This window comes from Protomyctophum bolini (genome assembly GCF_963924005.1).
Source record: "Protomyctophum bolini genome assembly, chromosome: 4".
Classification (NCBI taxonomy): Eukaryota; Metazoa; Chordata; class Actinopteri; order Myctophiformes; family Myctophidae; genus Protomyctophum; species Protomyctophum bolini.
In genome coordinates this window covers 12,208,285-12,223,403 of record NC_137865.1, presented here as the reverse complement: position 1 = coordinate 12,223,403, position 15,119 = coordinate 12,208,285, and the positions used below count along the sequence as shown (strand labels likewise).

The window sequence follows — 15,119 nt, the reverse complement described above, 5'->3', positions numbered from 1 at the left end:
TCTCGTCTCTAAATGCCTTACGTCAGCGTCGGCGAGCTTGAATTGTATTCTCTCCTTTCAATAGACGATTCTAATGTCATGCTTTCTGTCATTTTCTTTGTAGTAAGTTCTCGTTACATTGTCAGATATTTCGTACAGTGGCTATTATCTTCCCTTCTTCTGCATGAGAAATATAAAATGTTCTGTCCAGGCGTCTCTGGATGAGAAGTGCTGCCCTCTCCCCTCATCTTATCTTCTCTTACTCCTTCCCTCTGTGTGTTGGAGCATTTTATAGACATCTGCTGGCACTTTGGCCCCGTAACGCTTCTACCATGTGTCCCTCTGCAGCAGCACTGCAAACTGTTCTCAGACAGAGGAGAAAGTGTGCCGGCATTCTGCTTCTGCAGTTACTAGGAACGTTTGAAAAGGTGCAAGTGAATATTTAGGGCTGTGGCCCATCAGGAACAGTGCAGGACAAAGAAAGAAAGCAAGAAAGCAAGACAGAGAAAGAAATACATTTGTATTGCTTCTGCACTGAAGAACAAACAAGGGGTTACAGTTTGGTTTTCTAAAATGCATCTTTAGACTTTAGACCTGAAACATCACCTTGACCTGAAACATCACATTGTTTTTATATACAGGTTTAATGTTTGTCTTTAGTTCAACGCCATTGACAATGAAGGGAAAATTTACGTCATAATGTGCCTCATTACGTCACATTGTCTCTTTATTGTTAATGTCGTTTAATGTTTGTGTTGGCAACTTGGCACCGTTTGTTTTACATCACCATTACATCACCTAACCAACATGAGTTAGACTTTAATATATTAGCGCCCCTCACTTCACACAGGAGTGATCTTTAGTTCTGTGATGGATTCCCTGCAATTTATCCTATATCATCTGACACCGTGAGTTGAGTTTCATTCTCAAGTATTTTTAAAATCCAGATAGGACGTAGGAACTGCAGCAACAGAGCATCAAAAAGACACAAATGTTGTATGCATGAGACACCCTTCCCCCAATTTCTAGTTTTTTGTGTTCTGTCATTTCCTTTATTTTTTAATATATATATATATACTGTTGGTATTTGATGATTGTGTCAGTTGTGTCCAACCACCAAGTTAAATTCCTTCTATAGGTGAAAACCTAATGGAACATTTGGTGGTTCGTCTGATCAGAAGGAACAAAGATCACATGGGCAACTGGTGGCCCGGGGGCCACATACCGTCCCCACCTTCACTTAATGTGGCCCTCAGGTTAATATCAGAACACTGATATATTATTGATTTAAAATATAGCACAAATAGCAGATCGTTTTGAGCCTGTAGATCGTCTATTTTTGCGGAGACAGTAATACATGCAATGTGGCCCTCTGGAGTGAGTGTGGAACTACTGTAGTAGCCCTTTGGAGTGAGTCAAAGTTGCCCACTGAGAGCAGGTTGAGTAGTAGTAGTACATGAAGATAACAGCTCCAATTGTCTGCCACCATTTTTGAGTGGTGCAACCACTCCAAGGAACAGCAATGTCCGTGTTCACCTATGTGTTCACCTATAGGGGCCAGTTGGGGCGCTGTTGTGCCATAAACAGAGAGAGCGATAGTGCTGCACTGTTGGCTGCTAATGAGAGAGTGAGAGAGGGAGAGAGAGAGAGAGGTGCGGAGGGGGAGTTGCACCACTCAGTTCACACGGGTGTGATTTTTAGTTTTCATACGACTCAGTGCATTTTGGAAAGATTCCCTCTGTCCTGGTTTAGAGGTATAGGGTTCAGTTCACTCATCCAAGCTTCAGCTGCGTCCTGTGGAAAAGAAAGCAAAAAGGAGACGACGTTCACTGCGTTTCATCTCGCCACTTCCTCGCTCCTTCGCTCGCAGAAGAACTGGGTCGTGGTGGTGAAGTACACCGCTAGCGTTCCTTTGGCAGCAACACCTCCACAGCTTTTTCCAAAGAGTATAGTTTTTTTTTACTGCTGTTGAGATTTCCCTTGCTCCATTAACAGCCTATGGGGTCTGTCATGGAAGTAAAGGACGGATATATACTGTACTCATCCAGTATATTCTGGAGGTGATGGGTTGATAGACCTAGGTATCATATTTTTGTAGAATCCTAACTCGTAGCATTTAGAATAATTGCGTCACTGAAGGTGTCTATAACGTGGAATGAGAATGAGATCTTCTGGGCTCTAGCAAAAATAGGCCGGCCATCGGTGGATTAGGTAGATAAGGTAGAAGGATAGATAAGATAGGTGAAAGATAGAGGTGTTCTTTTGTTTGTTTTGCTTGTGAGTTCACATAAGATGTTTGTAAGAACCCCCTTTCTCCCCCCCTTTTTTTTCTCTTTTTTTATAAATCTCACCAGCACAAACAACAAATTATAGGATCGGATTTCGTTACTTTGCTTTGCTTGGTTGCCATCATGCAAACAACCGAAACCACCAATCAACCACCATAGCATGGAAGTGTTTGACAAACTTGATTAATCTGGCACCTTCTGAGTATAATGAAGGCCTGAAATTACCACACATAATGTATTATTTATTTTTGACTGATGTGCTCTGTTAATTGTGGCTTTGTGTTTGAGCCTAACAACCTCGCCCCCACACTGTCTGGCACACATCAGGTTAGGTGACATCATCCCAGTGTGGTGTAAAGTAACTAAGTGCATTTTAAGTAATGTGCTTATTAAGTACTTACGTATTTACTACTTTTACACATTTTAGACAGGATATTCTGCAAAACTCGTACTTTTGGTACTTTTTGATAGCAATCAATTATTTTGATTACCCAGACAGAGTATTTCTACATAGCAGCATTGACACTTTTACTTAAGTAAAAACATTGAGTAGTTTTTTTCCACCATTGCCCACTGGCACACATATCAGGTAGGTGACATCATTCACCCAGCCCCGCCGGTCGCATTCCAAAACCCGGGAGGGTCTGAGGAGCTGCCACAACCTCCAGACGCTGGCTGGAAACAAAAACATCTGGGGGTTTTACAAGAGAAAAAAACAACTGAGATGAAAAATGCAAGTAATCAAAAGGCTTGTGTTACGGTGTATTGTGTAATGTCTGTTGGCAAATATTGTTGGTTTATAGTGACAGAATTGTGTCAACAGTGATTGTTATAGGGCTCTCATCACGCTATCATTTTACCACCAGAGAGTGATTGGTATTGATTTGTCAGTTAACTTGACATGCTATTAAGTGAAAAGCGTTGAGAAACCTGGACCTAAATACACAAAGCTTGTTTGCATGCCTCGAACACTTCTCTTAAAGGGACACATCGACCCTTTATGTCTTTGTGTGTAATACACTTCCTTTCTGGACTACAATTCCCATAATGCTTTGGTCAACTGCTCCTGCTTGGGGATAGGGGGAGCCCAACATGTAGTCCAGGAAGTAAGTGAGCCCAGTGTCCATGACATCATGGACACTGCTAAAATATAAAATATCTAAAACCACATATTACACACACAAAGACCCCTGCAAATGTTCAAAATCTTCTAAACATTCCCTTTAACACATCATATAGGCTATTATTCTCTTCAACTCTAATTAACTCTACTTTAACTTCATCAGGTCTTGTGAATAACCATTTCATAACTCTTTCCCTGGCACTTATTTCTAGTACTTCTATAACTTAGATTTACATGCCACTCTATAGTCTAGGCACCATGGCTTTGCACTATACTAGGCTCCTCCTTGCACTGCATGGGTTGCCTGTGAAAACTCTGCAACTGTTGAACACTGGAGGTTTTGGATAAGCCAAGGGAATGTAAAGTTTACCTATAGTTGGTCTGATTTGAAGTGGTTGCCATAAAGATTGATATTAACTTTTCATTGTAGTTAATAGATATGTTTCTATATCCCATATACTGACTGTCCAAGTGTTTCATGGTTCTCATTGTAACTGGCTGTGTGCAGGAGTCTCAGTTGAAAATTAAGTTGCTAAAATTAAAGTCATAAATTGAAAATGGAGCCTCGATCAGCACCTCACCAACGCTTCCCCAAGCAGTCTATCATAGACTGTACTGTCTCCCTGTTTTCTTCTCAAACATCTGGAGCAAATTAAAAAGGAAGGTCTGTGTTTGTACTTGAGGATATCACGGTACGGTCCGGCATTTGTCAGCTGTCTCCAAGAAGCAACCTAATTATAACAAAAAATAGACATTCTGTAGGATCAGGTTTAATATAAATGTCACACATGTAATGGAATCTCACTTACATTAATGGTATAATCTCTATATAATTATCTATTTCCTTTCCTAGTAACTATTTCCTTACCAATATAATCCATTCATTTTAATTTAATTTATTTACCAGGTATCCAACACACTTATGCCCTTTCACATACGTTATGTGTGTGTGTTTTCTGTCTTTTTATTCACATATTTTGATGATGCTGTATGTGAATGTCGTTCGTGTTGATTATTGTGTTCTGTATCTCGGATACACGAGGGCCTGCCCCTCAGAGCTACAAATGTACTCAGAGCTGAAATAAAGGTTATGATGATGATGATAACACAAACCTGCAAAGATCATGAGAGTCGAGTCTCCATCACATCACTTTTATTAAGACTTAGGTGGTCATCCCCCTCCCAGTATGAAATGACTAGTTCGTTAAGCTTGTACATCATCCTCCATCCAGTTCCACACATCCATGTTAAACAACAGTCATCTATGTGAAATAAAATAACTTCCTCTGCATCTGTCATGCAGCATTGGAACACATCGACGTGCAGAGAGGAAGATGTTGTTACAAATCCTTTGTTAAATCTTCACGTCGGTCACCCTTGACAGTGTTTACAATGTACTGTACTTATATAATAATCTGACTTGACTTGATAAAAACCAAAGGAGCAGAAACTGCAGTAAAACTGAGTCCTGCCGCCGGTGCTGCCAAAAGGGTTGTTGCTACAGAAGTGGATAGTTTATATGGTTTGGTCGTATTTTATGGTATGATTAATTCTTATAAGAAATTGACCCTTGCCATGACCTTGTTTATGTAAAACACATGGAATGTAGTCAACTGCTGTTGGTCTTTGCGGTGCAGATTAGACTCAAACTATTGGCAGTCATGATCATTGAGTTTGCTGTTGTTAAACAAGGTTGAATTGTTCTTTTGTTAGTCCCTGTATAATTGCTTGCATGTCTTTTGCCCCCTAGCATGTTCTGTCTTCATGGAATGGTATTGTCTCAAAATGCTGTCTTCACAAACAATTTCCTCACGGTAGGAACAGTCTGAATTCAGAAACAAAGTTGTTTTACTTTTAACATAAAACATCATCGAACATGGAAAACGTGGACAGGAAACCGATTATTTTGTCATTTTAGCTCAAGACCCAAAAGAGAAATAGATTCTCTCTAGGAGTGGCCCCCATAGCACGCATGTGCACGACATCGTCGTGTTTTTCCGTGTTTTTATCATCATTTTAACCTAAATTTAACTAAATCAACAGCCAATGAATGGCCCCAGGAGCCCTTTTCAGGGCGTCAAACCTAGTACCTCACGGTCCAATTTCCCCCGAAGGGCCCCTGAGAGCCAAGGGCCCCTAATTTGTCCCTGGACCCAACGTAGTGACAATAGTCGATACAAGCTCAAACACGTCCTTCATGCCTTGTAGATCTGCTATTTTCAAGACAAAAAGGCATTTCTTTGATTTATTTTATTTTTATTTAGAAAACAATGTTTTTATAGGAAACTAAAGAAAGGGGATATGTACTCGCGCACCCAAAACTGTGTCCTGCGGCCCACTGTTTTGGGAAACACTGCAAACTGTGTTGCCAACTAAAACAAGCTCATGTCCCACAAATAGAGCTAAAGGGTTAAAGGACCACGAGGCTGAGGATGTGGACTGAGCAGTGGTGAACACTCATATGTGACTCACACACAGTCCTACCATTCGTTTACTCAGAGACTGGTCTGGGGATGAATTTGTTTGCACGCAAAAACTACATTGTGGTTCAAACTTAAAACAAAATGAAGCTAAATTGACCCTTTTCAATAAGACAATGACAATTACATGGATTGTTGAGAGTACTGTAAAGAGGGTTGCCTGAATAAGATGTGTGCAGTTGTTCCCAGCCAGTCATTTGCAACTTGTACGCCATGCTATTGGTTCACTGTAAATAATGCAAGTGATGGAGAAACGTCTCGTGTATTGTGTGGTTTCACTTAACTCCCTGGATATTGCTTCATCTATATCTACAGTACAGGGTTCCCACACATTTTTAAGGATGAATTTTCAAAACTTTTCCATTACTTTTCCCAAAGCATTTTACCCCATTTCCAGGCCATAGCAATCATATGGTACAATAATGAGGCTATATCCGTGCTCTATCAATGCACCGAGACAGACTCTAGCAAAGGTGTCATGTTGTGACAAACAGAACGGATCTACAAGCTAATATAACCTAACACAGTGCAACATACAGATGTATGTTGTACTGTAGATCTAATATTTTAGATGACGTGACGTATAAATGTATAATGTATATAAACGTATAATGTATACATTTATACATTAGGCCACATGTATTTAATGTAATGCTAGACATGTTTTGGGACATGTTTATTTATTTTTTATGACCGTGGGAACCCTGTCTGTAAATGCCTAAAATGTTGTATTTTTTATCCCACTGTCCATCCTACATTTTCCTAGAATACAGACACTCTTCAATCAAAGTTATCACTATATCCATAATTCCATATCAGTCACCAAAAATAAAAAGCTACTGTTACAGCATTCATGTCTTTTCCTTAAGGAAAAGGGTAGCATGCCAGGTTTAGCAGAGCATTAAACAGCCTGAGTGACAACACTTCCTGAGGTAATGCTTCTCAGTACAAAGCTAGGATACACATAAACCTTCTGAGGTTGACACCAGTCTAAAGATAGTCGCCATCTAGCAGCCACAAAGTCCCAGTGAAACGTTCTGCTCTTGTTAAAATGGAATGAGTCAATGTTAGTGGAACAGATATTATAAAATCATACTGGCTCAATTCACACAGAAACATTCATTGCATCAGGAGTTTCAACATTAATGACATTTCATTCCAGGCTTCCTTGTGTTGGAGATATCCTGCACAAGGAACCATCCCCAAGAAACAATTATTTTCAAGATTACGCAAAACTGTCTACTACTATTTCATGGATGGTAGATTGCTAAGAATAAGATTTCTGAGTAGTGAGTTGTTTAATACATACTATAGTTGTAGAGGATTAGTTATAGTTCTTGAAGAAAATATTATATAACTTTTTCTCTCGAAGATGACTTTCCATTCACTCAAAAAGTGAAAAGGGTAGGAATACATTGCATTGACACATTTTGGACATTTTGCACATTTTGATCATCGGTTATGGCAGTATTATTACCGTTTGCGTGCAGCGGGTACCCTAGTCAGCTGTTAATGTTTTGCTCTGATTACACATGAACAGACTGTTCTGAATACATCTCTGAGTGAGTGCATGTGGTTTTATGACTCATACAACCAGTTGATCCAGTTCACCAGACGAGACTAGTTTCCATTTGAGTAGAATATAATTGCAGAATTTCAAACTTTGTTTGCATCACACCAAAGAAGAGAAATCAACTTGCACGCACACGCACACGCACACACACACACAAAGTTCTACGAATATTTAAAAACTTGTGCAATTTTGTCTATGGGTACAATCCATGTCACTAGTGTTAACAGAAGAACGTACTGCAAACCTCAACCAACGCTGTCCAACAGCAGGAACTACATTCTGGTTGCTCTGAGAGGTCACAGGTCATGATTATAGGGTTTAGATTCCACATCAACGTGAATGGCACCCATAAATGCATCTTTATGGTATAATGAAAATCACACCCGTGTGAAGTGAGGGTCGCTTTACCAACCCTTATCATGTTGCATCATCGCGATATCATAACATAACATGCGCATATGCAGATTTGCTCAGTGACAGACAAAACAAACGTAAACCACCGAGTGGCGCGCTACGAGCTTGTAGGTCTGCTATTTTTGAAACATCGAAGAACCACTGACATAGAAACATAGCTTTTTCAGAAAACTCAGGTCAAAATGGGTTAAACCTGTATGTTAGGAGGGGTATAGCGCCCCTCAGAAATAACCCAGTTCTAGTGGTGGCAGTGGCTCAGGAGGTAGAGTGGTCGACTGGGAATCACAGGGTTCCTGGTTGGATCTTGGTCTCCTCCTGGCATCGGGTCCTTGAGCAAAGCACTGAACCCCTTGGGTGCTGTTCAGTAGGTGCCCACTGCTCCTAATGATGTGTACAACTCTGATGACAGTTTCCTGTGTGTGCAAAACTTTCTCTGCCAATTAATCTCATTTATGTTCTGTACCTACCAACATTTATTTTTTCATACACTGCTCTATTGGCTTTGTGGCACAGGTTTATACACTTAGCTGCGTGAAGGCACTTGGCTGATTTAGAAACCACAGGAAAATGAAATTATTGCTGAATGACATTACACCAGTACATTCTTCTACTATGTGCGGTGCAAAGCTCAGATGGTTCATATGAGCAGAGAACAGGATGTGGAAAAGACGTTAAGGTTGGTAACAGTGAACACCTGAGCAAGGAAAAGTCTTGACCAAAAGAGGAGGTTCATTGTAAAAGAATCTGGGCAGATTTCAACCCATTTTTCCTTTTTAAAGGTTTATTTGTTTCAAGCATGAATGAATGGGACCAGTTCACTTTTAGTCTGTTCAAATTATTTGAAAAATATTTGTTCTCTGTTCAACTGAGTTCATTTCAGTTAAATTCAGGGCAGCGTAATGTATGAGACAATTCAAACAACTAAAATAGGAATTACAAAATAACTTGGATGGTGAAAATTACCTTGCAGATGTGATTTTCCTTTATGAACTGACCATATTGGAAATATATCGAGTAAACTTACACCCAAGGAGGGGCCAAAGTGCATGATGCCAGAAAGAAAAGGGGGCTGTCAGGAAGAAAAAAACAAACATACATGGCTTTCCATCATTGTTACACTACAGAACGGTAAACTAGAGATCCGCCAAGACTCTACGGTCATATTTTCATCAAACCTCTTAAATAAACTGTCCCCTTTATGCAAAGTGAACAACAGGTCCTAAATTAGACAGTGATGTTCTGTGGATGTCCGCATACAGTAGGTCTCTTAAGAATGAAGATGTTATGGCTGAGTTCTTGAAAGCACAGGACTGCTCCACAGAGACAAACGGCTAGTTTTTCCATGAATTAATTAAAGTACCAAATCCTCTTGGTGGGGTGGTTGGTAGGTTGTAGAACTCTCCCCTGTTCTCTTCTGATATTTGGTGGCAGGTCGGCTTAGTGGATAGAGAGACGCTGTCCTGGAAGCAGTACAAATCCCTTTACGGCTAACACATAATGACATCAATAGCTCTATGTCCATCCCTGTGTCCTTGAGTAAGCCTTCCAGTGGACTTAACGTTCTGTGGACAAGATAATCATCAAAACATCTAAAAAAAAGTACAATGGTACTTATCTTTTGGCATCTGGGTAGGCGGCTAAATATTTGGAACCCAAATCCTTTGAATCCATCAAAATGGATGACAACTCCACAAAGAGCGCCAGCGCGCCGTGTATAGGCAGCCATGTTTTCAAGTCCCACCTCCGCAGCAGGCAGGAATGTTGGTGTAAAGTGTTTGACATCGTTTTGACTTCACCCCATCAGTTGAAGCACTATTTTTCAACCACCGAGCCCGAGGCTTGGAAGTCAAGTCGTGGACTGGAACGTCGACCGCTCGTGGCGATCACATGTCGCTGATGAGTGGAGGGGGTTTACGTAAGGTCGTCTACCCTATGGCCGACAGATGTTGCCTCGGTGGTCCCTCGCACACGGATCCGCGCGGTGGTGTTACAGGCTGTCGTACATCCTCAGTGTGCGTTCCAGCTGCTGCACGATGCGCTGGTAGAAGGCGATCTGCTCCTTGATGTAGGCCTGCATCATGTCCCTGAAGTCCACCTCTCGCCTGCAGTGGAAGTGGCTCATCTCGGCCTGCAGGGCGAAGCCCACCGTCCTGCAGCGCTTCCTGATGCCGTCCGCCTCGTTTTGGTCCATCTTCCCCTCGTCGCTCATCCTCTGGCTCTCCTTCACTTTGGCAAACGCGCCTGGAGGAGGAAAAGATGAAACACTTTGTTAGACAAGATGTTAAGAGATGTAATAAATCATGAAATGGAGCCACAGTGTGAGGTTCCTTTTTTTTGTATTTCATTTGGTATTACCAGCATGTCATTAATCCACCTGGTGTGCGCTTTCTCCCATCTACTAGAAGGTTATTTTGTCCTTTATTGTTCTGTGAACCACCTTTGTTAATTTCCTAATCTCAGGGCAGTTGGTTCTTGCATTTGGACATGTGTGTCTACTCTGTCCACAGCTAACACACTACTACTACTAGGCAATCAGTCTCATATTTCGTGAGACTCAGAGACTCAATTACTGTATATTTTGTCAAAGTGGTCAATGACAAGTGTTATTTTTGTGAATTAATTACTGCAAAGCGATCCCTCAGTCAGTTGCCTCAGGCTATGGGATGAGAGACAGCGAGGAAGGCAGACAGCATAGAATGAGATGAGGTACAACTAGTGCTGCAATACTTTAATGTACGTAGACATTTCACTGCAAACAGAGCTATTATTATTAGTAGTAGTAGTATTTGTATTATGGAGATCTGACCCCGCGACCATGGTGAAGACACTTACAGGAAACTGCTAAAAGACTCGTCATGTTTGTGATTTTACGCTTATATTCTTCCTCCTGAACTACAGAACTAGTATTCAATCAAAATAAAAATATATTCCTATTCCTACAAAGGAAGGTTATTGAGGTTTCATAAACACCAATCCAACGAACTACTCCTGCTATGTTGCTCTATAAAGTGTTTTGTTATATAAGTACTTTCTAGATCAATAGAATAACTTTACCTTCAATCACAACCGCAGACCCACATTAATAGTGTTTATTAAAAGCTTCAGAAAAAAAACAGGTACTGTATGGCCTGCATGGCTACAACAGCAGCATGACATTGTTTTATTCCTGTTTTAGTTGCCGTGGATACCAATCACCAACCCCGTAATAATAGTTTAAGAACACCACATTCCCTCAGACTACAATGACATCACAGTCTATAACATCACTCTCCCAGTGGAGGGGCAGGGCAGCTTCATTCTGAGATCTTATATAATAAGTCCATGGCCCACTCAAATGTGCATTTAATTATCTTCACAACGGTTCACAACATTGCTGCTTTCCCCTTCAAACTAAATACATTTTAAATCAACTGAACCATTTTAATAATGAATGGCCGTTATCAAAGGCTAACTCATTGTGCAAATCTCATTTCCTGTATAATAGGTCTGCCCTGTTCTTCTGTGCCAGGGAGAACAGCAGGCTCATGTGAGATGCTGAGGTGAGGCGATGCTTCCAGTAATAAGGGTCTTAACAAGCTAAACGAGAGACTTAATGGAGCCCATGTTACAATTCTTCTGTGTGCTTGATTTGCTTTTATTGTGTCGAGAAGCTTGAAATGGAGACAAACTGCTATAAAAATGTTATCGTGTTGATGTCATTGTGATGTTATCACCTTGGCTAAGTGTATCACCTTGGCTTTATTTATGACATCTTCTGCTCGCTGCTTCTATAGTATGTGAAATCTTACATAACATATATATTCACTTCACCATATTTGCTTTAATGAAAGATTTTCACAATTCTTTAAAAAGTATTCCAAAATCTCTGACCCACAACGTGTCTCACCGCAATGCCTTGTGAGCTTGTGAGGTCGTTTTTTTTTTAAATTTTCTCCATATAGCCAAAGTCCAAAATAGGGCTTAAGTGGTTCAACAGGTTTAGGGAGAAAAGCGGTGTGCAGTGCCCTGGATTTGTGTATGGAATTCCTGGCAGTAAAGTGTTGAGGAAGGCATGTAGGGCACTTCCAGCAGGCTGCAGAATGTGTGATCCATACAGTCTGTGGTACAGCTGACCTACATTCTCTCTCTCTCTCTCTCTCTCTCTCTCTCTCTCTGCTGTGTTTTCCACATGAGATGAGAGTGTGTGTGCATCACCGCAGTCAGAGCATGTCTGACTCCGACAGACACAAAAAGAAATACAAGGAAGGGGGTGTGCTGGTGGGTACGGGTAAGGTTTTGGTTAGAGAGAGAGATTGTTTGTTTGTGTGTGTAATTTAAACAAAAGACAGTGATTTCTCTGTGCACAAATACGCTCAGGGACATTACCATTAGCTCTGGAGACTGACAGGTTAAATGTCACCCCAGGGAGATACTTTTGTTTGTTTTGTGAACATGGTGAAATTGAAAATGAGGTTCACTTTTTGTTTTACTGCCATAAATATGATGATATAAGAGAGGTATTTGTTAGTAAGATGTCTTCTATTTGTGGTGATTTCCTTGAGCTAGATGATTATGAAAAGAGATGTGTTTTGTTAGAGGAGCTTTTGTTTTTCAAGCTTGGAAGAGAAGACAGAACACTGTATAATTCAGAGAGGTAATTGAATGTATTATATGAGTACAAGCTGTAAGCGTGAAATGGTGTGTTATAAACCAATGAGGGTTAGGCACACACACGAAAATAAAATAACAAAACAACGAAATATGTGTGTGGGGCCTGGGAGGGCCAGATCAGCCAATTCTGAAGACTTGAGATACTCGTTTATATCTTGTTTTCTGTCCTCTCACTTTAGTAGTGTGAATACAGAGGTACCAATGGTCAACTTAATGTATGTAAAGCCAGTTTGACACTTTGCTGTGTGCCGGTGTCACGTGCCAAAGATAGCAGATCTACAAGTTCCTAAATGACCGTGTGAGCTTGTCTATTTTACGCTGCTATATCTGTACAATACGACGCCATTGTACGACAGAGCATGACTTAAGCATAATACAAACACATTGTCAGCCCCATCAAGACTGGAAGAGCCAAACACTTATTGAAGCAATCTGTATACAAACAGCCACTGGTCAATGTGGCTCCTGCAGCTAACAGAGCCACAGTGATTTACAGCCAATGACCCGAGCTCACATTGGATGTGTTTATCTGTCCTAAACAGACAGAGCAGATCACTGTGTCACATGAGTGAATGGACAGCTACTGTGGTGGAGAGGTGAGGATAGGAAAGGAGAGGGGAGGGGAAGAGAGGACAGGAGAGGAGAGGAGAGGAGAGGAGAGGAGAGGGGAAGAGAGGACAGGAGAGAAGAGGACAGGAGAGGAGAGGAGAGGGGAAGAGAGGACAGGAGAGGGGAAGAGAGGACAGGAGAGGGGGAAGAGAGGACAGGAGAGGGGAAGAGAGGACAGGAGGAGAGGAATGAATTGGAATAAGCAACAAATGGGAGCCAAGTCTCCTGAGGTGGCTCGTCTGGAGCCTGTCCTGTGTGGAAGAGTCTCCAGACGTAAACGGATACATACATTAATGGGAGAGAGTAAAAAATAAGAAAAAACAAAGAGAAAAATGTTAGAGGTAAAGACATTTGGACAGAGAGAGAGACAGAGATTGAGTGGGGGCAGTTTCAGGAATCTGCTACATTCTTCATTCACTCCCACAGTGCTCCTTTCAGAGGTCAAAGGTCACGGAGGGAACCAGTTAGAGAAGCAGCAGCTCCTCTCTTCCTCTCTGATCTAAGACAGGATGTCCACTTTACTGATAGTCACTGTTTGTTTACTCTACAGCTAACTGGATCTGTGTGTGTGTGTGTGTGTGTGTGTGTGTGTGTGTATGTGTGTCTGTGTGTCGTGCGGGCGTGGGTGGGAGAAGGATTTGTGTGCTCGCTCAGGCTTGTGTGTTCTTTTGTTTTTTAATCAAAAACAACAGACGCTGTTCTTGTTTCAGTATGATTGACCACTAGTCAGAATCGAGTATTCCATTAAGCCGTGTAATACAATTAAGCAATTTTACACGAGAGGGTGTAGTTTACCGTAATTAATGCGATGCTGCAGGGAAGTTCCGATAGGCAGTGCATAAGTGCATTCATGATGGTAAACCACACCCTCTCGTGTAATATTGCAATTATACAGTTCCCCTTAAAACTATGATATTTGCCAGATTAGCCACTACGACCAGAAATGTCCCAAGAAACTCTCTATCCTAGCAACCCAGTCGGCTGCACTCTGGGAGAACAGAGCAGCTGATTTCTATGTTTTGATTAGGGCTTCTTTGAAGCACGGCTAGATGGCTGTTTCATCAGTATAATAAAGCAATAAGCCACGAGAGGTCTCAGGTTAAAGGTTTTACAATGGCTGGGAGGCGTAGGCAGCCCGACGCGCAGCGGAGGGTCTTCTACCCTCCCGGCCATTGTAAAATACCCGGTAAGCTGGGGCCTTGAGTGGCTTATTGCTTTTCTAAAATGGTTACAAACATATAGCAATATTAACCCAATAAAACTATTAAATTCACAAAAGTAGCTATGCTTTGCGCCACCAGAGTGAGCCACATCACTTCCTTGTTTTGCAGTAGGCTATGTGACGGGAGAATAGCGCTTGATGTCTTTACGGGGCTGCCTGGAGCCACACATTCACAGTCATATGAGCCGGGCGGTGCTTAGACGCCCGCACGGCATGGGTTTGTAAGGCAATCAAGCGCTCCCCTTCCCCAGTACACCTACAGAGCTGTGGAATCAGCTGGGATTGATATAAAGTGATTGAAGGTGTGGGTTAAACGTTCACGGTAACCAGCCAATCAGAATCAAGTTTTGGGACTAACCGTTTTAGAATTGTAATTGGCCACACTGAACCTCCACTTGCCACTGCTTAGTGCTTACAGAGATCATACTGCAACAAAAACCTTAACCTACCTAGCTTGATCCCTACAACAGCCAACAAGTGCCTGTCAACAGACAAGTTCAAGTGTCTGAATCCCTCTTTAAAACTATTTCAACACCTCTTTGGCTTTCATTGGCATAATTTAGAGTGGGACCTCAATAAAGTGTTTGGCTTTCGACTGAGAGTTCACACATCACAAAGATCCTCTGTTAATTTAACTACAAACTTAACTCTGTTAAGCAGAGTTACAGACCTATGGTCCATTTCATTTGAAGAAATTATGCAAGCTCCCTAATGTTAAACTACCCACTTAGGGGTATCTTGGTAGCTCACACCAAAGGCCAAAGGCAGTAAAGTTTGACAC

At 41.5% G+C, this 15,119-nt stretch overlaps 1 protein-coding gene across 1 annotated transcript in view; it reads right to left on the bottom strand.

Annotated features, from left to right (window-relative positions):
• Nucleotides 1-4,528: 4,528 nt before the first annotated feature.
• The window catches only part of snx33 (sorting nexin 33), a 33,726-nt gene continuing 23,135 nt past the window's right edge, over nucleotides 4,529-15,119 (bottom strand). Inside the window, exon 2 of the mRNA XM_080762414.1 lies at nucleotides 4,529-10,098. Coding sequence (XP_080618540.1) covers nucleotides 9,845-10,098 — 254 coding nt within the window. The 3' untranslated portion in view covers nucleotides 4,529-9,844. The remainder of the gene's footprint in view (nucleotides 10,099-15,119) is intronic.